Source organism: Cottoperca gobio, chromosome 10, assembly GCF_900634415.1.
Source record: "Cottoperca gobio chromosome 10, fCotGob3.1, whole genome shotgun sequence".
Classification (NCBI taxonomy): Eukaryota; Metazoa; Chordata; class Actinopteri; order Perciformes; family Bovichtidae; genus Cottoperca; species Cottoperca gobio.
Genome location: NC_041364.1, coordinates 8,270,110 through 8,295,023, shown reverse-complemented (window position 1 = coordinate 8,295,023; position 24,914 = coordinate 8,270,110). Strand labels below are relative to the sequence as shown.

The following is a 24,914-nucleotide window of genomic DNA, read 5'->3' as shown; positions in this document are numbered from 1 at the left end:
TATTCATTCATTTTAGGTGAATTTATGACCATAAACACGACATCAGTCCATGGCGTTGACATGGCGCCATCTTGTGGCCCGAGCAGTTACAGCACCTGTAGTCGGTATAAAAAAAACAAAAAGAAACACGTTTGTGCAAAAAGTACTTTTTGTACAAAGTACTTCCGGTGGGGTCACCGACTAGCTTTTATGAGCAGATTTTTCCCCTTGTTTACCGACGGGTGTTTTAGTATTATGTGAGCCTATCTTTCTGCTGTAGCTACATTTCTTCTGTAAATAAGTATCGCTAACGGCTGCTTCAGTTATTAACCGCTCACACTTAACGACTGTGTAACGCGGTGAGACACGAGAGGCGAAAAGAGGAAGCAATAGCCGACCATCTTTCTTCTGCCAGCAATAACAAGAAAGAGACTAGGCTAGGTCCAAGTGGAGCTGTGTAGTTTACAATTTATTATCAGTTTTATGCTGGATAAAGGACTCTCCGTCCGTGTTCAGGCAGATACAAGCTCTCGGACTCTGAGCTCATCTCCCGGCGAGCCTGGAAGTTTCGGATCATCAGAAGACAGGCTGTTAAGAATTAGTATTCCCGTTTTTTCATGTTTCCAACAGGTTTATCTTCCCCTAATCCCCCACCACCGCCAACCCAGGAGGCTAGAACAGCGGCTACTGATGTCAAAAACGACAGCGGTAACATCACATCTCCGAAGAAGAGGAAAATAAACGGCTCAGAGAGAGAAGACACTACTGACACGATCTCTTCTTCGCCTCCCAAGACCCTGAATTCCTCCTCTTCCTCCTCCTCCTCCTCCTCTCCCACTCCGCTGCACATCCAGAAGAAGTTGAGGTTTGAGGATTCAGTGGATTTCATTGGACTGGATGTGAAAATGGCTGAGGAGGCTGCTGCTGCTGCTGCTGCTGCTGCCGCCGCCGCCGCCGCTGCTTCGTGCTCCAATAACAAAAGCAAAGCCGTGTTCCTGCCCGGTGGCGTGGTGGGACACCATGCAAACGGACTGACGAAACCCGCAGGCTCCTCCGGCACCTTCTCCAACAGTAAACCCGGGGCTGCCAAGAAACTAGTCATCAAGAACTTCAAAGGTAGCAGAAACACTGGTGGATAATGTGATCAGCAATATACAACTTTTAACAAGTGGACTTTACATTGTAACAGTGTGGTATAAGGCTGTTAGATCTCTGTTCTTGGTCCTGAAGGCTGCATTATAATTGAAATGATACAATAGTATAAAGTTAGCTAAGTCAGTGGACCATGAGTGCTTCTACCATCACATTGACATTGCTAATAACTAAGAAATGAGTCAAAAAAAGGTCTCAGAACTGGTTAAATTTGATTTGAACTTACACGTTTTCTTGATTGTGTCAATACGGAGATGACTTAATTCAGTCAGAAGAAATTTAGGAATAAATATTTTTGATAAATTAGCAGTTAGTTAAGTAAAGGTGATCATTTATCATAACCAAAACAGTAAAACATGTTCTAAAATTATATTAGGAATTGATAATAAGACTATAAAGAGCCCATGGCTTGGTGATAATTGAATATTATTGCATATAAGATTTCTGTGTCATATTGTGATGATTTGATCTTGTGACAGGCCTTATCCTTTCTCAAAGTTCTGTAGTTTAAAATGAAGATTTTGAGCAAGCAGTAACTCAAAACTAACAATTACTTACTAAAGTCAGATACATATAGAGAATTGGTGTAATTCATAACGGTGAAACTGAAGCTTTGAACGTCAGGTGGATTATTTTCTATGTAATTAATGCAATATTAGAAAGTTGCAAAAAAATAATAATATTAAAGTTATTTATAATAACTAAGAAACAAGAAAATAATTAAAAACAGCCACATTTAAAACAAGTGCGATAAAACCAAGCAATCGAATGAATAAAAACAAAGAGGCGGTAAATAGGAAAAACAAGTATGCTAAGAACAATCAAACTTATCAAACAAGTATAAGAGTACAAGAGTTTTAAATTCTGTAAATAATAACTTTATATCTCTATATTACTGTAACCCAAATCTCATGCGATATCATGTCTAATAACAATTCAATAACCAGATTTATATTTTGTCACTATCATCTGGCTTTATTTAACAAATAAACAAACACGCTCGTTTTAAAATAGTACTGGTGTCACAGCATTATGCTCCAGTGAGGTCCACTGTTTGTCTGCGAAAGTTTACAGTGTTATCAGAACTGTTTGGGGTTTTCTTTGGCACACAGAAAAGCCCAAACTGCCGGAGAACTACACGCAGGAGACCTGGCAGAAGCTGAAGGAGGCGGTGGAGGCCATACAGAACAGCACTTCAATCAAATACAACCTAGAGGAACTCTATCAGGTACCACTACAGACCTGTTCACCTCCCAGAGGAAGCTCGTTGATAAAGAAATTGTGTTTTTGACACTTTTTTTTGTCCCCTCAGGCTGTTGAGAACCTTTGCTCCCATAAGATATCTGCCAAGCTTTACAAACAGCTGAGGGGTGTGTGTGAAGACCACATCAAGGCACAGATTGAGCAATTCAGAGAATATCCTTTTCCAATTTTACTTGCCTTCAAATTCTGTCTGTGGATCTGACGTAATTGTGTATAGCTTAGTGTTGATTATGCAGTCGTATGGCAGTAAAGCTCTTTTTCCTTAACGTTGTTCATACGGATGCCCTGGACAGTGTGCTTTTCCTAAAGAAAATTGACACGTGCTGGAAAGATCACTGCAGACAAATGGTATGTTTCATAACTTTAATAAGTACCATATATGGTGGTTGTCATATCTCTTGAAAGTTTAAATTGTTATGCCACTGTTTTTAGTAGTGCACTTCCATAAAGCTGGGGGACTTGTGAGAGACATAGGAAATGTATTATAAAGTCTCAAACTCAATTCAAGATTTTTTTTTGTCAAACTTAGAAAGCTCCTTTAGAGCCACAGAAGACATCTTACAGCTGTTTGCACAGACTTGAGAAGGACCCCTTATGACGGGTAAACTGATCTGCAAGTGTAAAATCTGCAGGGCTGTACCAAAATAAAAACATTTACATTCAAAGCTTCTATTGAGGTTTTGGAATGAAGCTTTGAATGTGTGATTTAACGCTCTTTGGTTATTGTAAATGTTTGGATCGCACGTGTCGGATACAATCTGACACAGCCACCAGTACTTATAATATAATAATTATAATAGTGTAGCCTAATCTTTATCTAAAACTGTGTAGAAGTACCGGGTTTAAGCAGAATGAATGTCTATTCATTCTGCTTAAACCCGGTACTTCTACACAGAAGTACTAAGTACAGAAGTACGAGCTAAAAATAGTAATAAAAAGCTGCAAATGTTGATTTAGAATTTGAATGTCAAAGTTATGAATGAAGCTTCAAACTATTGAGTACAGCTGTACTTTAGAAAGCCACAGAAGACATCATATAACTATTTTTTAATAGTTAAAATATAAAAACAATGTCATTAGAGCTTGTTCTAACTGTGAATGTTTTGTCATTGTTTCACAGATCATGATTAGGAGTATATTTTTGTTTTTGGACCGCACCTATGTTTTACAAAATTCAATGCTGCCATCAATCTGGTGAGTGATCACTGACGTCTCTACAATATCACAAGGATGAGTTCTGTTTTCAAAGTGTTTGAACAAGCTGCTGTGGTCTGCAGGGACATGGGACTGGAGCTGTTCAGGTTCTACATCATCAGTGATCTGAAGGTCCAGTGTAAAACCATCGACGGGATTCTGCTGCTCATTGAGAGGGAGCGAAACGGAGAGGCGATAGACCGCAGTCTACTGAGGAGCCTGCTGAGCATGCTCTCAGACCTGCAGGTAACTGATCAAGTACCTTTTTTTTTTTTTAATAATGATCCACACATAAGTGTCAGCTGCTGTGAATCTGTATTTGAAAGTCTGTATCTTCGTTCTGAACTACAAGTAAAGTATGGGGTTGTTGTGATGAGTTGTCAGTTTCTTGTTGACAAATGGCTCGAATGAAACATGTGTTCTCTCCGTCCCTGACAGATTTACCAAGACTCCTTTGAGCAACGCTTTTTGGAGGAAACTAATCGACTGTATGCTGCAGAGGGACAGAGGCTAATGCAGGAGAGAGAGGTGATTTATGTGACTCGCCGTACTCTGGGCCTATTTCTGTTGTTTGTTTACTTACTCAGAATGAAACTGAAAAGACTCACCATTTTGTGGTAATGTTAAAAATGCCAACTTAAAACAAAGAAATCCATCATTTTAAAAACACCAACACATCCATAGCTTCATGTGATCACCATGCAGTGAAGGTTTCTTTCATCTCGGCTGAAAAAGCTTTTGCTTGATTCAGACAGAAAGTAACGCAGCTCTGTTTACTTGCTGACACATTGGATTGAGACATTTATTGTCTGAGGCCAGAGTTTGATGATTTCCTACAGGTTGTCAAAAACATATTGTTTGTGAAATGTAAAAGTAAAATCAATATATTTGTATATATACTGTGGGTTAATGGGTTTCTAAAACACCTAACTGTACATAGAGAAGTTAGACATAAACAGACTGTAATATACACACAATCAAGATTATTTAAGTTTTTCAGATTCGGGATTTTTGGCTCGACATAACTTTATTAGAAAAGTTGACCTTTCTCTAATAAAGTTATGTTGAGTTGGTTGTTGTCATTGTAAAGGATGCAGAACCTCTGATTCCTGCCCAGGCCTTTACAGTCAGTTGCCAGTTATGTAGATGGGTATACCTGGATAAAATAATAAATCCTTCTTCGTCATAGTGTTCCGTTTTTGTTGAAAATGTTTTAGAAAGGTGTTGATTCAACAGCACCACAAACTAGATCCTCTCAAATAAGGATACAGTTGAATCATCACATGTTTTATTAGACTGCATTAGTTTGTTAGCTAGGTGTAACTAATAAACAGGCGACTTAGTGTAAACTGATTATTTTTACTTACCCTGAATTTACACATTTTGAGATATTATTCTCATTTTATCTGAGTTTTGTTTTGTTATTTGATTTGACACTCACAATATGGTGTGAATTAAAAAAAATCTTTATTCCCTAGGTCCCAGAATATCTCCATCATGTCAACAAACGCTTAGAGGAGGAGGCTGACAGAGTCATCACATATCTAGATCAGAGCACACAGTGAGTGTTGGAACATAGTATGCAGTTTAACAAACACTGACAAAGATTTATTTGTCACCGGAGTTTGTTATTTTTCCCCTACTCAGAAAACCGCTCATTGCTACTGTGGAGAAGCAGTTGCTGGGTGAACATCTCACGGCTACTCTGCAAAAAGGTACACAACTGTAAATTGTATGAACATATAACAGGAGTCAGCATTTAGTAAATGGTTAGGACTGTTTGACTACATACTGGGGCCGCGGTCGAAAAGTAAAAAATGATGTTTGCTGTCTTTTCCCCAAACTCTTTTCCTTGACATTATCTCCTTTTCCTTTGTAAAGGATGGTCCAGTAAACCCTATTCTAAAGGAGATCCTTATCATGGCTGCTGCCACTTAGATACTACCGGGTCATTTCACACATTTAGGAATTAGAAAGTAAAAAAGTTTATTCGACTGCAGCCTGGATGTTGAGAGTATAAAAGCAGCTTGAGTTCTGACCTCTGTTATTGGGAACTTCCAGGACTGACTCACCTGCTGGATGAGAACAGAATTCAGGATCTGTCTCTTCTCTATCAACTCTTCAGTCGAGTGCGAGGTGGCGTTCAGGTGCTCCTGCAGCACTGGATAGAGTACATAAAGGTACGTAAGCGTTAACAGATATGAAAGTCTAAAGGTAATGCACGATGAAGGTGCTGAGGTGATTGTTTTGCATATTCTGTTGCTAACTGATGTCTTGAAAATGGAAATCTAGGCTTTTGGAAGCACAATCGTAATCAATCCAGAAAAAGATAAAACAATGGTGCAAGAGTTGCTGGACTTCAAGGACAAGGTGGATCACGTCATCGACATCTGCTTCTTGAAGAACGAGAAGTTTGTCAACGCCATGAAAGAGGCTTTTGAAACATTCATCAACAAACGGCCAAATAAACCAGCAGAGCTCATAGGTCAGTAAGCATTTTCATCTTCAGTAAATCAGCAAATAGTCATAATCTTCATGCAATAACATGAAGTATAAATATATTCTTTGTTTTCAGCAAAACATGTGGATTCAAAATTAAGAGCAGGAAACAAAGAAGCAACAGATGAAGAACTGGAGAAGATGCTGGATAAAATAATGATTATTTTTAGATTCATCTACGGTAATATTCACATTTGTTTCAGTTTATGAATCCCCCCCCCCCCCCCCTCCCTTGTGGTTGTTCTTAATGATATAATGTCAATTTAGGAAAAGATGTTTTTGAGGCCTTTTACAAAAAGGATTTGGCCAAGAGGTTGCTGGTTGGAAAAAGCGCCTCTGTGGATGCTGAAAAATCTATGTTGTCAAAGCTGAAACATGGTGAGTTTATCAGTCACTTCATAACACACACAAACTAACAAACAATGTGAAATGGATCACAGAAAGGGAATCTTGACCCTGAATGCACTTTGATTTGTGTGACCTTTCCTCAGAATGTGGAGCAGCGTTCACCAGCAAACTGGAGGGGATGTTCAAGGACATGGAGCTTTCTAAAGACATCATGGTACAGTTCAAACAGGTGAGAATAACAATAGTGGGTTCAATCTGTAAGAGTATCCATGTGAATTTTGTATTTGATTGTTGTTGGTTTATGTACGAGGCAGTTTAGTTTTACAAACATAAGCATTGTGTGTAAAATGCAGCCCCCTAAGAAAGAAAGGTGGATAATATTACACGTGTGTCACTTGTATTCCTGCAGCATATGCAGTTACAAAACATTCCTGGCAACATTGAGCTGACGGTGAACATCCTCACGATGGGTTACTGGCCAACGTATGTCCCGATGGAAGTGCACCTGCCTCCTGAGGTTAGTGCCGCTGAGCAAACATAGAAATGTTCAGAGACCATGCTGTTTTTATAACCTGCCGTGCTATAAATATAGTGTGTGTTGCTTTTTAATGCCTCTGTTATCTTTGTCCAGATGGTGCGACTGCAGGAGATCTTCAAGACCTTCTACCTGGGCAAACACAGCGGCAGGAAGCTGCAGTGGCAATCAACACTCGGCCATTGTGTCTTAAAAGCTGAATATAAAGAGGTAGGTAACTGAAGCCCCCTTCCCACTGCACATTCATTCCCGGGACTTTGATCGCAACGATAGAAACATGACAACCGGGTGGACATGCTCGTTTTCACCCCTTTTCCGCCCCAATGCCATGGAGGTGTTTTGTGAATATACAATAAATAAAAAATGGATTTGGACAGTTCTAATGAATTAACGTACAAAATATCCAATTAACATGCTCTCCTCAAAGCTCCACGCTCCACGCTCATTGATAGAAACAGTCATTTTACCTCGCGGATCATTGTAAAACACACTTCATTCAAACTCGACAGAAACAAAATAAACTTCATCAGAATCAGCTCGGTAAGCCTTTCCGCTGTTCCAACAAACAACAACTCTGGATTGAGTTTTCACTGTTCACAAACCCCTGCTTCCAGCGCTGGCCGGCGCATCCATGACATGAAATATAACACGCCAGCAAAAAAAAACAGAAAGTCATACACTAGCAATGCGAAAGTCTATCACCTATTTTTTCCTGTGTTTAAAAAAAAAAGCCTGGGTATAATATTGAATGCTCTGGTGTTTTGCTCACTCAGTGAATAATTGTTCTCTTTCATTTTTGTTACAAAAGGGCAAGAAGGAGCTCCAGGTGTCACTTTTCCAAACACTTGTGCTACTAATGTTTAACGAAGGAGAGGAGTTCACCCTGGAGGAGATCAAACTGGCAACAGGAATAGGTCTGTGTGATCACATCAAAGTTTGGTTGGCAGCACTGATGAAGAAATAAATGTTGTCAAGCACTCATTGTGCAGCTCACACTGATGTATAACACTGTTTGTGTGTCGGTTTACAGAGGACAGTGAATTGCGCCGGACTCTGCAGTCACTTGCTTGTGGAAAAGCACGCGTCCTCACCAAAATCCCAAAAAGCAAAGATGTGGAGGACGGAGACAAGTTTTCATGCAACGATGACTTCAGACACAAGCTCTTCAGGATCAAAATAAACCAGATCCAGATGAAAGAAACGGTATAATAACATCTCGCCGTAGTTTCCTTGTTACACGGTATTTGGTGAAGTATTTTAACTTGCCGTTTTCCCTCAGGTGGAGGAGCAAGCCAGTACCACAGAAAGGGTCTTTCAGGATCGTCAGTATCAGATTGATGCAGCCATCGTGCGGATCATGAAGATGAGGAAGACTCTGAGCCATAATCTCTTGATGTCTGAAGTGTACAACCAGCTCAAATTCCCTGTCAAGGTGATGAGCACAACACCGAATTGCTTAATTTCCAAGTGTTTAATTGATTTATATGGGGTATTATTATATTATTGTTTTTTTTTATTATAGATTCTGTATTACTGTTGCAACCTCCAAATCTGTTGTGTTGTTTATTTTCTGTATCGGCTTTATCCTGTGCAGGGTCACAGGGGTTGGTTTGGTATCGTTCATTTAAAACCAACTGTTTCACTTTCATTATGTTACAGAATATTGGTCTTACTGTATGAAGCCTAGACGAAACATTTGAGGATTATATATATATGTATATGTATATATATGTGTATGGGAGATAGAGAGAAGAGAGAGAGAGAAGAGAGAGAGAGAGAGAGAGAAGAGAGAGCAGAGAGAGCAGAGAGAGAGAGAGAGAGAGATGATAGAGTAGAGAGAGAGAGAGAGAAGAATAGAGAGAGAGAGAGAGAGAGAGAGAGAGAAGAGAGAGGAAAAAAAGAGAGAGAGAGAGAGAGAAAGAGAAGAAGAGAAAGAGAGAGAAAAAAAAAGAGAGAGAGATATAACCACATATATATACAATATATATATATTATATATACACATATATATATATATACACTATATATATATATAATACACATATATATATATATATATACACTATATATATATATATATATATATTATATATACACATATATCTATATATATATGTGTATATATTGTGTATCTATATATCTCTCTCTATGTTTATCTGTGTGTGTCTCTCTCTCTCTCTATATCTTCTCTCTCTCTCTCTGTGTGTATATCTCTCTGTATGTGTGTCTCTCTCTGTGTGTGTGTTCTCTCTGTGTGTCTATCTCTTGTGTCTCTGTGTCTCTCTCTGTGTTTCTCTCTCTCTCTGTGTCTCTCTCTCTGTGTGTCTCTCTCTCTCTCTGTCGTCTCTCTGTGTGTCTCCTCTCTCTCTGTCTGTCTCTCTCTGTGTGTCTCTCTCTCTCTCTCTCTCTCTCTCTATTCTGTGTGTCTCTCTCTCTCTCTCTCTCTCTCTCTCTCTCTTCGTGTGTCTCTCTCGTGTGTGTCTCTCTCTCTGTTGCTCTCTATATGTGTATATATATATGTGTATATATATATGTGTGTATATATATATATATATGTGTGTATATATATATATATATGTGTGTATATATATATATATGTGTGTATATATATATATATGTGTGTATATATATATATATGTGTGTATATATATATGTATATATATATATATATATATATATGTGTGTGTGTATATATATGTGTGTGTGTGTATATGGATTTTTTGGGGTCAATACTGGTATTTGAGAGTTTAAATCCTAAAGAATTGTGACCACAATATGAACTGTACTGCTATTTCTTGTTACTTATCGGCCAACAAATGCATCAATATTTGCAGTAAGCCAATATGGAATGATATCTTCTGCTTTTCCTGCCATTATAATTTAATAACCTGATGTTTTTTTAACGTACACTTCTTGGGTTTGTTTCAGTGAAATCTATTGTCTAAGTACAGACAATACTGTGAGAGAGTTGAATTCAAGTTGATTTAGGACAAATCTACAAAGATAAGATCTAAACTGACTTGTATAAGAAAAACTTTTAGTAAGTTACCCTGGGGGAGTGGCATGGCTGACATGAATCTGCTTTCCACGTTACCTCACACCTCAAAGTATAAAAATAACCAGAAATGCTGGCATGTGCCTCATGTGTTAACCTTTACCTCCTCTCTGCCCTCTCTTCCCTTTCAGCCTGCTGACTTGAAGAAGAGGATAGAGTCTCTTATTGACAGGGACTATATGGAGCGTGACAAGGAGAACCCCAACCAATACAACTATGTGGCTTAGAGAAAGAAAAAGTGACTGAGAAAAAGAGATGCAGATGGTCCTTTCAGGCTGAGGTGATCGGTCTCTAAATCCTTTGCTCCAGTGGATGTTAACCATTATCATCTTCAACCCAGCGACCGACATGTGAATGGATAGTGCTCCACAGGATTTTTGTCAGGGGTCTTGTGATCCTGTGGACTGCATGCCCATTGAAAAGAGAATATTGTCCATATTTCTCAGTGTCTCTGAGAGAGTTGGGCTACCGTGGACAGACAAAGAAGACACACAGATGTTGTTCCGTTTGCTCTTTTTTTTTTTTTTTTAATGGAGAGGAAAAATATTTATTTTCGAACTTTAGATTATTCTTTGTCCATAGTTTGAATCAATATGCTCTTTGTTATCAAGTCACTTTTTGTCTTTCTGTTCACTCGGTATCCCAAGCAAATGCTGACACTTAACAATGCTCTACATGTAACACACGTTGGAGAGAGAAAGGATCAACAAAATTAAACTGATGCTAGTTTCTTCAATCAGTGTCAATTGTGGGGCGACTGGACTAACATTCATTGTAGGGAATTGCCAATTTGAGGAGAATTTGTCAAATGTGTGACCCTGCAGCAAAGTTTTACAATTTTTAAGGCCATGTAGCCATCTGATAAAGCTGTGATCATGAACACAAAGCGTTCAAAGCAGAATTTGTGCCAAAAAAAGGAGCACTTCTTTTGTTATAGGGTGTATTCAAGCTGCTAAAACACTTCAGTTGTAAAAGTATATGCATTTAAGTTTCTCGTTTCTTCTGTCTTTGTACGTTTTTGTACATACTTCACAAAAGTGACATTTTAAATGAACTCATCTGACACAGTCAACTGCTTTTTTAGTTTTTTTGTTAACCCTTAGAAAGTATACTAAAAGCACAATGACACCAGAGCCCATTTCCCCATCTTCCCCAGTGTCATAACACATACACACTATATTTTTTGTATGTCTCCCTGTGGGGCTTGCAGGACTTGCTGAAAAGTATGTGGGGGGTGGGAGTGGATTGCCTCAACACATGGAGGAAAAATATGATTGATTAGACATGCCCATGTTTGTATGAGTCTGTTAGATTTATTGCTTCAGATTAAAATAACTGTTTCAATCGGGGTTTTCTTTTATTAATCATTGGTTTCTACTGGTGAAAGAAGTATTCAGATATTTTACTTAAGTAAAAGTAGTAATACTGCAGTGTAAAAATACTGTTACAATTAGAAATCCTGGATTTATTATTATTATTAGCATCAAAATAAACTAAAAGTGAAAGTACGTGTGCAGAATGGCCCATTTCAGAATAATTTATATATCGCATCTTAACAATACATCATAAGTTATTAGTTAATTCATATTTTGTATGGGGAATCTTAATCTGCAAAGCAACTCATATTGTCAAATAAATGTAATGGAGTTAAAAGTACAATATTTCCCTCTGAGATGGGGGGGTAGAAGTATGAAGCCACTGTTGATTTCCAAAAACATATCACTTTATTGTGTGAAAGCAGCTCATTAGTCAGCACTTTTTTCAGTCTGAAGCTATTGAACATCTACATCGTGAGAGCCTTTTAAATTGCATACAATATAAGAATAAAAACTCTGTAAAAGGGGAGAGAGGTTTAAAGCTTGACTGCAGTTCAAACACCTCCTTCTGGTTTTACACTGTCATATGATTCTCATTTCCTGGTACAGTCGGCGCCTCAGCTGCATCCTAAACACCGTTGACTGAGCGTCACTGTGGGGTTATTTTTTTCATCTTCTCTCTCCGGTGGTTGACACTCCAATAATACTCGGCGATCATGTATCGGTGTGCCACATTTGTTTTATTCCTCGCCCTTGGAATCGGTACGTACCATCACCTTTATTAGTCTTCAAATCAAAAGCAAAAAGTAAGAATACAAAATCTGTTTGTGCGGAGTGACGCGATTAACGATAAACTTGTGTGACACTCTGGGCCTGGTGCTTCTGGGTTCAGGCTAAATGCCCTGAGAAAAAGATTAGATCGCTATGGTCTTCAATTGTTTAGATATAAAGTTGCTCTAAGGGTGTATTTAACATTACTTTAACGTTACAGGCCTTAAAACGAAAATAGTCACGATTCAAGGAGCAGTACAGACATGCGTGATGTTTTGCTAATAAAGCTAGCTTGATTGCTAATTGTTACCTACGTCAACATCATCAAACTGGAACACCGCCATGTCACCGTATACAGCTAAATAAACTATGTTTTCCCAGACAGTTGCTTTTTATATTTTCATGCAGACGTATATCAACCACGCTTTACATTGACAGTAACTGTAAAGCTAGCTCTAACGCTATAATGCCTTTTCTATAATGTGTTAACGGTAGCCAATATAGCCGTTAGCTTACTCGTTAGGTAACACTTGTTTTGAAGCTCATATTTGAGTTAATGATAAGACCATGAGTCATGTCTGCTGCTAAATAACGTCAGCCAAACACCAATGTTAAGAGGATAAAAACGGTGCCTAAAACCAAGTTGACACAACATAAAACGCACTTAGAATAGGTCAACTTGCTAAAATAGCTAGCATTAGCAACGTTTTGGCAGTTTACTGTAAGTTAGCACGTGACAGCGCAAACACCGTATTACCGTTACGGTAATGTAAGGGAGTAGTTAGCCAACTTCCCACTTACATTACCGTTACGGTAATGTAAGGGAGTAGTTAGCCAACTTCCCAGCAGTATAGTTACACACAATTAATATATTATGACTCCAAATCAATAGACATTAAAAGAGAAACAGCCGTTCACTATAAACAAGATCACTTTTCATTTCAAATGAGGAATCCACTGTCAATTCTTCTGTTGATACTAGCTAATGTTATTACATTAATGCTACATGGGGGGGGGGAGTAAGTAAGTACTGTCCTTTTATTAGTGGTGGTATTATTTAATGATACATGTACTTGGTCTATATTTCTATTACTTTACAGTTCAGAGGGAATTATTGTACTTGTTACTGTTCATTCAATATATTGTTTAATATTAAACCATTGTTCTCCCTAACCTAAAGGTAGGTAGGGAACCACACGACTTTACTGCCTAATTTTATATATAGTAGGTAAAAAGTTGAAGTTAAAATGCTGGATGTGACAAATCAGTGGGTGAAAAATACATATTGCAAGTGTTGACCAGATGTTGTCAGGTGAGGTGTGTGTGTGTTAGGCCTATGTCTTAAATCACAACACGCACTTCAGTAAAAAAACAAACAGTATTTTTATAGCAAGATCACAAACATCTATGTGAGTTTGAGTTAAAGTTCGGTGCTTTATAAGTGTATGATACTTGGAGATTGTGGCAGGTAGCTGTTGTTGAATTGATGACAATGCATTCTGGTAAAGCCATGTAGTAAATCTAAATGGACCTTGGCCTCTCTTCTGTTAAATTGATTACAACTTCTCAGAGTCTGTAGAAAGGTACAGGGCATTCTTGCAAGTATGACGGAAAATGTTTTTTGATTAGTGTACTGTCATTGTAAAAATGTACTATAGTGTTTTGTTGTCCACTGGTGTAATATGATTCTTCAGTACATAAAAATAACTCTTACACATGTGACCGGTGACTAGGATATTGCCAGCCTGTTCACAAAATTCCCTGATCCACGTTGTATTTTAGTACATGTCGTTGGCTGTGGAGGTTATCCAATGTCAGCTGGAGGAAGGTGGTGCTCATCCGGTGGATCTTTTCCTAAAAATGTGTGCCTTCCCTAATCTTTCGTATTGGAACAGAAAGATTACATATCAAATGTCCCTAAGTTCCCACTTCTTGCAGCAATATTTTTTAGTGAAGAGAGTAGAATATTGATTTCCATCTGGACTAATAATTTATTTGAATAGGAAAAATAAAATGTTATTTTTTTCTTTTCAGCGTTCCAGCTGTCACATGGCACTGAAGTGAATGTCACGGACAAAGACAACAACTTATGCCTCTATGCTAATTTAATGGTCAACTTCTCAGTCTCCTATAAAGTAGCAGACAATAAGGTGAGTGTGTTGTCTTGATTACAAAAACGTTAAGATGTTTTGCTATGACTAACTGTTTGGTATTTTTAGCAGGTTACACAGTATTCCTGTGAAATTACTTTAGCAGCTCCGCTCTTATCAGGCCGCCTTAACATCGTGACTGTCAGACAGCTCTTGTGGAAGTAAATGTCATCATGGAAAGGGAAATGAGGGGAGTCGCTACAAAGCAAATATATTCTTGCTATTCAGCATTGCAGTTAGTGAGTTTTCCTGTGTGCATATCCTTTGATTGTTAAGTCCTGTCTTTTCACACGTTTTCACATTTTGCCGTTTTTAAATCCAGAATTATATTATACCCTGGCCTATTAGAATAATGTTAATAATGTCATGTTTAAAGGGCAAGTGTTAGTTATTTTTGACAGATGCTTAGAAACAGACAGAATGTTTGATATGTTAGAAGTTCTAAAGTCCATTACATTTTACATTACTGTTCATTTCGCTGACGCTTTTGTCCAAAGCAACTTACAATAAGTGCAAATAATCATGAGGATTCACAAAGTCCACCCCCTCTTACTTGCACAATGACAAACCCTTTTGCATGAATGAAAATGTTACCCTGTTCAGCATTAGTGTATCTGTCCCAGTAACTAAAACTGTGCTAAGTAAGGTTTTTTCCTTGAGGTTCTTGGAAGTTTGTTTTTAAACAGTTTGACATCAAACTTGTATAATGACGTTAAATATAATCTGTTCTCTTCTAGAGTGCAACAGCCGAGTTTGAACTTCCTGCAAATGTTGCATCCGATGGAAGTACGTGTGATGCCACAAGCTCAGTGTTAAAGCTTACTTTTGGAGAAGGACACTCCTGGAGTGTAAACTTCACCCGCAGTGAAAAAACGTACCAGGCAGACAACATCACCTTTTCCTACAATCTCAGCGACACAACCGTCTTCCCTAATTCTACATCGAATGGTAACTTCTATACCTCACAGTGCAAACAAAATATACACTCATGGATAAAAGGCCTTGTACTGATGCTGAATTTCTTTTAGACACCACAACTGTGACTGTGTTGACTCACATCACACCTGTAGGCGTGGATACCTGCTACTCATGCAAGAGTAAAGACACGTTCGAAGCTGATTTGGTCAATCAGACGCTGTGGGACGTGCTCATACAGGCTTTTGTCAGCAACAACAGCACAAGTGAAAACAGTAAGTGCAGATGCAGCATCACTAAGACGGCGTATTAGGGCCATTGTAGGTAAATCATTTTTAATAATTATGGAGCAGAGGCAAGGGGCGGTGTCTGTGTGTGATTTTTGATCCAACCTTGCAAAGTTAAGCATTCCAAAAACAAAAAAGAATTTGTTCTAAGTCCTTTTCTCGTTAATTTGTGCCTTTTTAATCAAAGAGAATTTCTCTTCTTTTTTTCTCACATATTTATAATTTTAGAATCTCAGAAAATATCCCCCCAAAAATTATCTCGTAAATGTAAGACTTTAATCTCAGAAATTCTGTGTTTTTTTTCTCGTAACATTATCCCCCTCCCTCTACAATGGCCCTAATAAGCTTTCATTCATCTCATCCGGTTTTCTCCCCTGTTTACATTCATTGTCTATTCTCTCATACAGTTACTTCTTGTGCTGCGGATGTACCCACAACTCCTGTTGCTCCCACCACTCCTGTTGCTCCCACCACTCGTGCCCCCAATACTACCACTGCAGAACCTGTCACAAACTCTACTTCCACTGCTCCTCCTCCTCCTCCTACCACCCCAACCCCCACCCTCCCCGCACCCACCACTGGGCAGTACATCTTCAAGCCTGATGGCAACAGCACAGCCTGTCTGATGGCCGACTTTGGCCTGCGGATTGGTATCAAGAAAGAAGAGGTATGTTCATAAATATAGAATTATAAGGTTGTCATTTCTCTTCTCCAGAGAATGTACAGATGATCTTCCATAGATCCATATTAGATTGAGCAGATGTAAATGATATTGAATGTATTTGAGATGGATGAACTGGTATAGTAAGAAAGGGTACAGGATATCTTGGTTGTTTTCCCTTTCATTTGATTTGATCGAGGTGTGTATGGTAAACTCAGGGCGGAAAGTTGGGATATTCATGTTTCACATTAAGTTTATTGATTTTAAAATGTTTATTGTCATTGTCATTTTTGGTGATTTGATTCTCTTCTCTTAATGTCCCAAGATGAACTTTGAGCCTAATGGGACCACAGTTACTGGAAAATGTGAAGTCAACAGCAGTGAGCTGGTGTTGACGTCCAACACAGTGACCATCACGCTCACTTTCGTCAATGTAAGTTGAATAAACCTGCCTCAGTGTTCAAAGGGCAGCTTTTTATATAATGATATAATGAACATTCCCCAGGAATGGAAGAAAGTGTGTGTGTGTGTATGATAGTATAGTTAGTGTGTGTGTGTTATGATAGTATAGTTAGTGTTTGTGTGTTATGATAGGATAGTTAGTGTGTGTGTGTGGTGTGTGTGTGTGTGTGTGTTGATAGTGTGTGTGTTGATAGTGTGTGTTTGTTGATAGTTAGTGTGTGTGTGTTATGATAGTATAGTTAGTGTGTGTGTGTTATGATAGTATAGTTAGTGTGTGTTATGATATGATAGTTAGTGTGTGTGTGTTATGATAGTATAGTAGTGTGTGTGTGTTATGATAGTATAGTTAGTGTGTGTTATGATATGATAGTTAGTGTGTGTGTGTTATGATATGATAGTTAATGTGTGTGTTATGATAGTATAGTTAGTGTGTGTGTGTTATGATAGTATAGTTAGTGTGTGTGTGTTATGATATGATAGTTAGTGTGTGTGTTATGATATGAATGTGTGCTGTTATGATAGTATAGTTAGTGTGGGTGTGTTATGATAGTATAGTTAGTGTGTGTGTGTTATGATATGATAGTTAGTGTGTGTGTGTTATGATATGATGGTTAGTGTGTGTGTGTTATGATATGATAGTTAATGTGTGTGTTATGATAGTATAGTTAGTGTGTGGTGTGTTCTGATATGATGGTTAATGTGTGTGTTATGATAGTATAGTTAGTGTGTGTGTGTTATGATAGTATAGTTAGTGGGTGTGTGTTATGATATGATAGTTAGTGTGTGTGTGTTATGATATGATAGTTAATGTGTGTGTGTTGCAATATCAAAATTTGATATTCACCGACATTATGACTTGTCCCTGAAAAATGAAAATGGAAATGTTCGCATCTTAGAAGTCTGTGTTCGCATTTTGGTAATTGAGAACGTTACTAGAAGGGAATTTTAGTGGGAAATAAATTCTTTTGATGAATACTTTCTGTGTTTATTTTTCGTTTAACAGGAGACAAAGACATTCCGCCTACATGCTCTGAATGTCACCGGAAAGACGAGCTCTGGTAATTAGAAGAATCATATCTAACACCAGACACAACACTGAGAAGCAAGCTAATGATGACTTTTTCTTTAACATCTGTGTGTCTTTCAAGGTGTGATGTTTTCTGAAGCAAACACAAACCTGAGTCTGTGGCAGGCGGCTGTCGGCAGCTCCTACATGTGTAACAAGGAGCAGAACTACACCATCACCAGCATGCTCACCCTCTACACCTTCGACCTTAGAGTGCAGCCCTTTGGAGTCAAGAAAGGTGTTTTCAGTACAGGTAGGTTATTCTCTAATATTTCTTAAAGCCGACTCGGCCGACTAAACCGTTTCATGTTTAGATTCGAGGTGAAATGGCTGATTTTCTAATGAACAAGATGATCTTTGTTTTGTTTGAAGCAACCAAATGGATTATATTGTTTGTACCAGCACTACCGACAATAACAAAAATCTTATTTTTCAATAAGAAACAAAAAACATTTACAGTCACGAGATTAAAACTTTATGAAAACCTTTGTATTTAACATTTACCAGCATAAACGTAAGTATTTATTTTCTTCTTTTTATTAAGTTACCACAATAATCCCTATAGGACGATCACATGTTGGTTTCATCAGTGTAGAACAATGTGGAACACCTGGTTTAGTTTTATTTAATATTAAACTTTGCATTAAAATGTCTTTTTGGCTTGCGTTTCCTTAAAATAAAACAAAGACATAAACATAAATTCCGGTTTTGACAATATTTGCACTAAGCTGTTTATATAGCTGTATGAATAATATATAAATAATGAGTATTCCACTAATATTCCTGTTTACATGCAGCTGTGCATACTATGATTAACGAAAAACGCCTCCATGACGTTCCCTCCTTTTCCAACTGCAGTCACGTTGCTCTCATAGTGTCCCCTCGTTGTCACTCGTTGCAAAACTGTGTTCCTCAAGCTATTCTTTGTACGGCTATGCACAAGAACAGACGGTTTTGTGTACAACGCACAGAGCTGGCCGTAAACGGGCAAGAGGTTGTGTGACGCAAACTGAGGTACAAACCCCAATTGAGACGCGTATTCTGAATTCTAAATATTCTATATTCAATGTCTAAAGAATGCTCATAAAACCCGAAAAATACCAATACTAAATATCCAAACGGGATACACTGTTTACATGACCCCTATCCAATTAGGAAGAATGGCAAATAGTGGCAAATTAGGAGAGAAAAAAACATTTTGTGACTCCTTAGCTTTCTTTCTCAGGACTCCTTAAAGGGGTCGTGACCCCCAGTTTTGGAACCCAAGGTTTGAATTCTCAAAGAGACAATCCCATTTCTAATCAAATCCATCCTAGGCTAATTTCCATCTTCCTGTTTACTTCACCTTCATTTGTATAAAGTGCATCTACTCTCATCTATCATGCCAAATATGTTCATTCAAATGAGCACAGTGTTATGTAACATCTTTAAAGTAGAGCTCATGAAGTGTTGTGTTTTGTCACAGCTGATCCCGCTGTGTTGTTAATCAGAAAATCTGATCTTGACTGACTCTCTTTTTATCTGCAGCCCATGAATGTTCATTGGATGACACCAGCATCTTAATCCCAATCATTGTTGGCGCTGCTCTGGCTGGCTTGATTCTCATTGTAGTGATCGCTTACGTGATTGGTCGAAGAAAGACCTATGTTGGATATCAGACCCTTTAAATTCAGTTTGCAATTAATATCACGGGGTTCCCAAGCGTGGTCCTTGGGTTTCATGTGCAATTGTTGTAATTGGCAAATAGCGTAAACATTTAAGAATCAAAAACTAAAGTCTCTGCTTGGAAAACATGAGATGCAGTATTCAAGTTATTGGTCATTATGAGAAATGAAATGCACAGAGCATTTTTGAATTGCAGTTGCCTAAAGGGTCTTTAATGATACGATTAAAAAGGAGTAAAAATCCATGTAAAGATGGAGAGTTTGGTGTTTTTCTCAAGGACCAAACTTGTCTACCCCCCAATGTTTTTTTTTGTTGTTTTCTTGATGTCTTGTCTTTCCTTTTTTGTTGTGTATTTTTGTTAACGAGCAAGTGCAACATCCACACAACCTTTAAGTTAATGTTATAACCTCATAAAAGTTGACACTCCTATACTGGTAGAGTACACTTCTACATTTTTAGTCCAAGATTTGTGACGATTTTAAATTAGTTGCTGGAGGATCTTGCACTTGCTCTGCAGACATTCCCTTTTTGTTTTCATTTGTCATTATTTAATCTTTGTGCACATTTCAGTTTTTACTTCCTTTTATGGTTTGACTTTTCATCCTTTTTATGGTTTGACTTTTCATTACCCTAATTATTTACATTAAGACATAAGAGTGTTAATTTTCTCCAGCATTTCATTCACAAATCAAAGAAAGATGGTCCAACAGCTTTCTTTCTTTGTACCCAGAAATTCATTAACGAGGATGAAGGTCTACTCCATTTAGAAAGTATTCAAGGGAAATATGCTTTAGCCCAAGTTTGCCCCTGTAGAGCAGGAGAAACATTGGAATTAGTGCCCTGATTATGTGCCTCCAATCATATTAAGAATGTAAAATCAAAGTTTTGTTGTTTAAATCTAAATGGACCTTTTTTAACGGAGGACATTTTGGTATCCCACAGGAACAGTCCAGGTGGAACTAATGACACTAACGATTAAAGACAGATTCTCGTTAGTGTTTATAATTACACCTGTGCTTTTCCTGCTCTATCAAAAATGTCCACTGTTTTCAAAGGTCTCTTACATTTGCACACGCTCCAGTCGGAGAATACGGCTGCGTTTCAAATCACATACTTTTTACTTTTAGTATGTACTGCAGCTGCCCTTGCAAAGTATGTGCTGTTGCAGGCGGTATGCATACAATTGGGACATACTACTAAATGGCCAGAAGAGCAAGCTGGCTTGCATACTGCAAAATGCAAAAGGATGCAGCAGGACATCCCGGTAATTTTGGCATACTGCATTTGACATACTAGTATTGGGACACAATTCATCTTTTTCAGGCATATTAAATAGGACGGTAGTATGGGTATTGAAACGCACAGTACATCTGAAAAAAAAAAAAAGTAAACCGTGTTTTTCTTTTCTTACACAATACATTTTGGCATTAGGTTTAGAAAAGGGAGAGTTTTGTTGTGTAGATATTCACTTACATAAGGATATTTGCATATAAATGCACTAAGGCGCTCTTTACATTTTTGCATTATGTTGAGAGATTATCTCACCTGTGTGGGTGTGGGCTTGGCCTGAGCTTTGAGGGCTGCCGCTGGATCAGGGGACTATAAAGCCCCTGAAAACATTGGTCTGAATCTTTAGCATTTCTCTGTAACATTGAATATTCAAACAAACAATAAAAATATAATTTCTAAAAAAAAAATTATTCATGACGCGTTTAATACAATAGTTAGACATTTTGTTAAATATGCTTATTTGCTTTCTTGCAGAGAGTTGGATCAGAATATTGATATATATTAGTCTGCTAAATATGAAGGTACATTCAGGAGACAGTTGACGTAGCTTAGCACAGAGACAGGAAACAGGGAGGCTAAACCTGGCTCTGTCCAAAAACAACGACTAGAACTTGGAGAGCGTAGACCTCCACCAAAGACGTTTCCATAAGTGAAAATTAATGATTATATCCCAAAAAATGTAATGATTTCTTCCTCTGCCAATGATTCACCCTTCTTCCAAGTTTCATGAAAATCAGGCCAGTAGTTTTGCCGTAACCTTGTTGACAGACAAACAAACCAAGCCGACCCCTTTGAGGTACATCTGCCTACCAGCATCTCTAACGCTCACTTAACATGTTATATCATGATTGTTATGAGTGGCATCGATCGTCTCCGCAAGAAAGCACAAAATGTCCAACTATTCCTTTTTAAAAGCTCATCTTATCCGCTTCATCAGGCTCATGTGGGTGTGGTTTGATCCGCTTTTGTTCAACAGGGCTGGAACAAACCACACCTTTCTAAAAAGAAACCACTGAACTATATGATTTAAGCTCATGTGAAATATAAAAAGTAGTTGGCGGACAGTTGTGTTTTCATGTAGTCGCTGAAAGCAGGTTTTCAGGAGCTTTTAAGTCAGGGAACTGTTGCAGGTTGGGTTGCTGTGATGCAGGATCAGGGATAGAGGCAAGCCCCAGAATGTGTATTTCTGTAATATTAGAAAGCCAATGTTACACACGGTAGTAGCTGTATATTGTTGCTTCATTCTAGCATCTCGTGTTGTGTACTGTTTGCTTTGTTCCAGCTCTTCAGAACGGGCGCAAAGCAGGCAGTAAACTGAATATGAGTAGATATTGTTGCTTATAAGGTTAGCTTTCCGAGGCGATTGTACATGTGTACGGGTAATCGCTCCGAGTCAAATGTGAGCTTTGATCTATGCTTGTGATTGTTGCCTTGTTGTATTTCAGCTTTGTACAGCGTTGCCTTAATTCTAAAGATGGTTTTGCAGCAATGTTATAAATGTTTATTTCACATTTTCTCAACGTTAATCTCTCTTGTTCTCAATAAATCCCCTCACGGGTTAATCATCATGACAACTGTGCCTTGCTCAGTAATAACTTTCTGTTTTGCTCATTAAATGACTCACTAATGGTGTTAAAGCTTTTGGTAACGTTTCGTTTTACCTTCACTAGTTGCTCACATGTTCAGTAAAAAGGGAATTTGTGCTGCAACACCATCTTGTTAAAGATCAATTCATGTGTGTTCTGTGGATAGAAACGATTTCTTCTCCATTCACTCACGCTGTTATCGCTATAATAAATTGGATTTCAAATTGTGTGTCGGACTGAAGTGGAGCTTTTTAGTCTTTTAAGATTTATGGAAATAAAAAAAACGTTGCTGCCCTGGACACCTGAGTAAATGTTTATTCTTTTTGTTAAACTGTTTCACTGCTTTAACTACTTCTTCAAGTCAGTTAGCAGGCTGCGTCTTTCTTTCAGCTGTTCATGCTTTAACCATTAATACTTTTTTATTTTTGATTCTTCTGTTCAACCTATGAGACGTTCACCTCTCTGCTCTCTTCACTCCCGTCTAGCTGAGGATTGCCAGGCTGATGCGGAGAGTTTCCTTGTTCCAATAGCTGTCGGAGTTTCCCTGCTTGTTCTCGTTCTTATCGTTCTGCTGGCCTATTTCATCGGGAGAAAGAGAAACATGGCCACCGGCTACGAATCTTTCTAGTTAAACTTTCCTTATTTAGATTCTTATTAACGATAGTCAGTGAATCGCTGCCTTTGACAAAACAAATTACCAATATGTGTTGTATTGACGTTTCCTTATAGTGTTTAGTGCTGTTGATTGCCTGACTATTCGTAAAAGAATTGTTTGACATTTTGGGAAATGTACAAGAATTGGACGAGAAGACTTTCATGTTCGTACGAGGAATATGAAGCTTGGCTCTGTTCGAAGGCAACAGACATCAACTCTAAAGTTCACTGGTAAACATGTTAGATCTCATTTATCAGCTGGCTGTATTTCCCAAAAAGTTATTTCAAATATTGGAGTGAAAATATAAAGAATACATCCGGGTGTTGAATAATTTATTGGTGCATATTTCCCAAAATGTCGCACTGTTCCTTCAAGAATTGTCTTCGATCATTCTGACTGATATTAATATTCAAGAAGTAATAACCATTTGTGTGCCTTTTGGAATATTTAATCACTCTTTCTTCTAATCTATAACCTTTTTGTAGGTTCTGATCTCCTTTCTTGCTGCTCTGCCTCACTTATCTTTCTCTTTTGTGGACTGTAAATATCCTAAATCTCTCTCTGAGTAATGTTTCCTTCTGACTAAAACCACTAACCTGCTGTCTGTCTGTCTCTCTGTCTGTCTGTCAGCTGAGGAATGCTTCCTGGACTCTGATTTGAGCTTTTTGGTGCCCATTGCAGTGGGCGTGGCGCTCAGCTTCCTAATCATCCTTGTGCTTATCTCTTACCTGATTGGCCGGAGGAAGAGTCGTACTGGCTACCAGTCTGTATAATCCAACCCAGCTGCTTCTTCGGCCTCTCAACATCATTTCCGTTTGCCTAAAAAAAATAACCTTTAAATTATTTCTCGTAAACATTTATCCCAGCAACCAACCTCGATGGTTTCCTTTTTGTTTTTGCTTTAAAGCCAACGACTGAATCAAGTACCAAAACATTTATGATCAATATTGCATCGTTTGATTGTAGATTGCATGTTTTGAAAATGAAATTTATGGCTGAGAGTAGCTGTCCACCTCCTCCTCCTCCCCCAGAGAGGCTTTTTCCCTCTCGGTTTCTGTGCTGTATAATAATATATGTGTAAATTACTCTCTTGTATAGAATGATTGATTTTTGATGACGTGAATGTAACGAGCAAGCTCCACTGTTGTCATTCACTTCCAGACGCCACGGTTGTCACGTCATTTTAACCTTCATGTAACATAAATTAACACCTAAATGAAACACTACCTGCTGCACATTTAGTCACTTAATTGTAGTTTGATGAAAGGGACACTAACTAAGACACTTTACCAGCATTGGGACCCGTTTTTGTTTTTTGGGGGGGAAATGTGATGTTTAATGTTTCTGTCACTCATGTTGGGAAGATTTATTTTTCTTTAAAAAAAAAAAAATTAAAATGTATGTTTTTGCCGCTTTGAGCTCCACAAGCCGAGAACCATCTAGTTCCATATCTCCAACAATCGGACACTCGCACCAAAACCATCTCGATTGATAAATAGCACTACAGGTAAGAGGAGAAATAAGTATTTTGGATTGGATTAATTTAAAACTACATTTGTCCATAGGGTTAAACTTGGTTGAATGTACATACATTTCTCCCTGCACTACCCTCCCTGTGATAGTACAGTAACATCAACAGCACAAGCGGTTCGAGTATGAAGACCACGAGTAATATTGGATTTATCTGACCCTCAGTTCTGTACATTCGATCACTCCCCTCCGACAGTTTCGTGCCTTTCTGTTGTGCACCTCTGAGTTGCTTGCTTGAAGCTTGTCTCCATCTGATGAAGAATGTGATATGATGAGCTTGTTTAACACAAGTGGGGAACAAATTAAATAAAGTTTCGTTCTTGTTTTGTATCACTGTCGTTCTTTTCTTTTAGTGTGGCGTTGCTGAAGAGGAAGCTTGTGAGTCTTGAGACGGCTGAAGTCAAAGGTTAATGGTTGTAAACTATGTGCTATGATTCCTCAACTTGACTTTGAGCAACGACGTGCTTTTTATAACCAGAGGCATGACTTACTGACGTCCAGGCAGTTATTCAGGTTTACACACAGGTCACACCGG

At 38.2% G+C, this 24,914-nt stretch overlaps 2 protein-coding genes across 4 annotated transcripts; both read left to right on the top strand.

Annotated features, from left to right (window-relative positions):
* The first annotated feature begins 139 nt into the window (after positions 1–139).
* On the top strand, positions 140–11,374 carry cul4b (cullin 4B). The gene is made up of 21 exons (XM_029441787.1): positions 140–687; positions 774–1,095; positions 2,244–2,359; positions 2,444–2,547; positions 2,673–2,742; positions 3,515–3,588; positions 3,672–3,834; positions 4,027–4,116; positions 5,067–5,149; positions 5,236–5,303; positions 5,650–5,768; positions 5,881–6,073; positions 6,164–6,268; positions 6,355–6,465; positions 6,579–6,664; positions 6,845–6,952; positions 7,067–7,180; positions 7,779–7,884; positions 8,001–8,173; positions 8,250–8,402; positions 10,157–11,374. The coding sequence occupies exons 1-21, from the start codon at positions 463–465 to the stop codon at positions 10,250–10,252; spliced, it is 2,679 nt and encodes an 892-aa protein (XP_029297647.1). The 5' UTR covers positions 140–462; the 3' UTR covers positions 10,253–11,374.
* Positions 11,375–11,925: 551 nt separating this feature from the next.
* lamp2 (lysosomal-associated membrane protein 2) lies at positions 11,926–24,709 on the top strand. 3 transcript variants are annotated; one of them, XM_029441193.1, is made up of 9 exons: positions 11,926–12,103; positions 14,147–14,262; positions 15,000–15,210; positions 15,291–15,452; positions 15,872–16,131; positions 16,451–16,558; positions 17,591–17,645; positions 17,736–17,906; positions 22,680–22,976. In XM_029441193.1, the coding sequence occupies exons 1-9, from the start codon at positions 12,058–12,060 to the stop codon at positions 22,820–22,822; spliced, it is 1,272 nt and encodes a 423-aa protein (XP_029297053.1). In that variant the 5' UTR covers positions 11,926–12,057; the 3' UTR covers positions 22,823–22,976. The 3 variants fall into 3 exon arrangements, with proteins under 3 accessions (XP_029297053.1, XP_029297052.1, XP_029297054.1); XM_029441192.1 differs by lacking the exon at positions 22,680–22,976 and adding an exon at positions 23,480–24,709 and having other exon boundaries at positions 11,927–12,103; XM_029441194.1 differs by lacking the exon at positions 22,680–22,976 and adding an exon at positions 19,181–22,493 and having other exon boundaries at positions 11,928–12,103.
* The last annotated feature ends 205 nt before the right edge of the window (positions 24,710–24,914 follow it).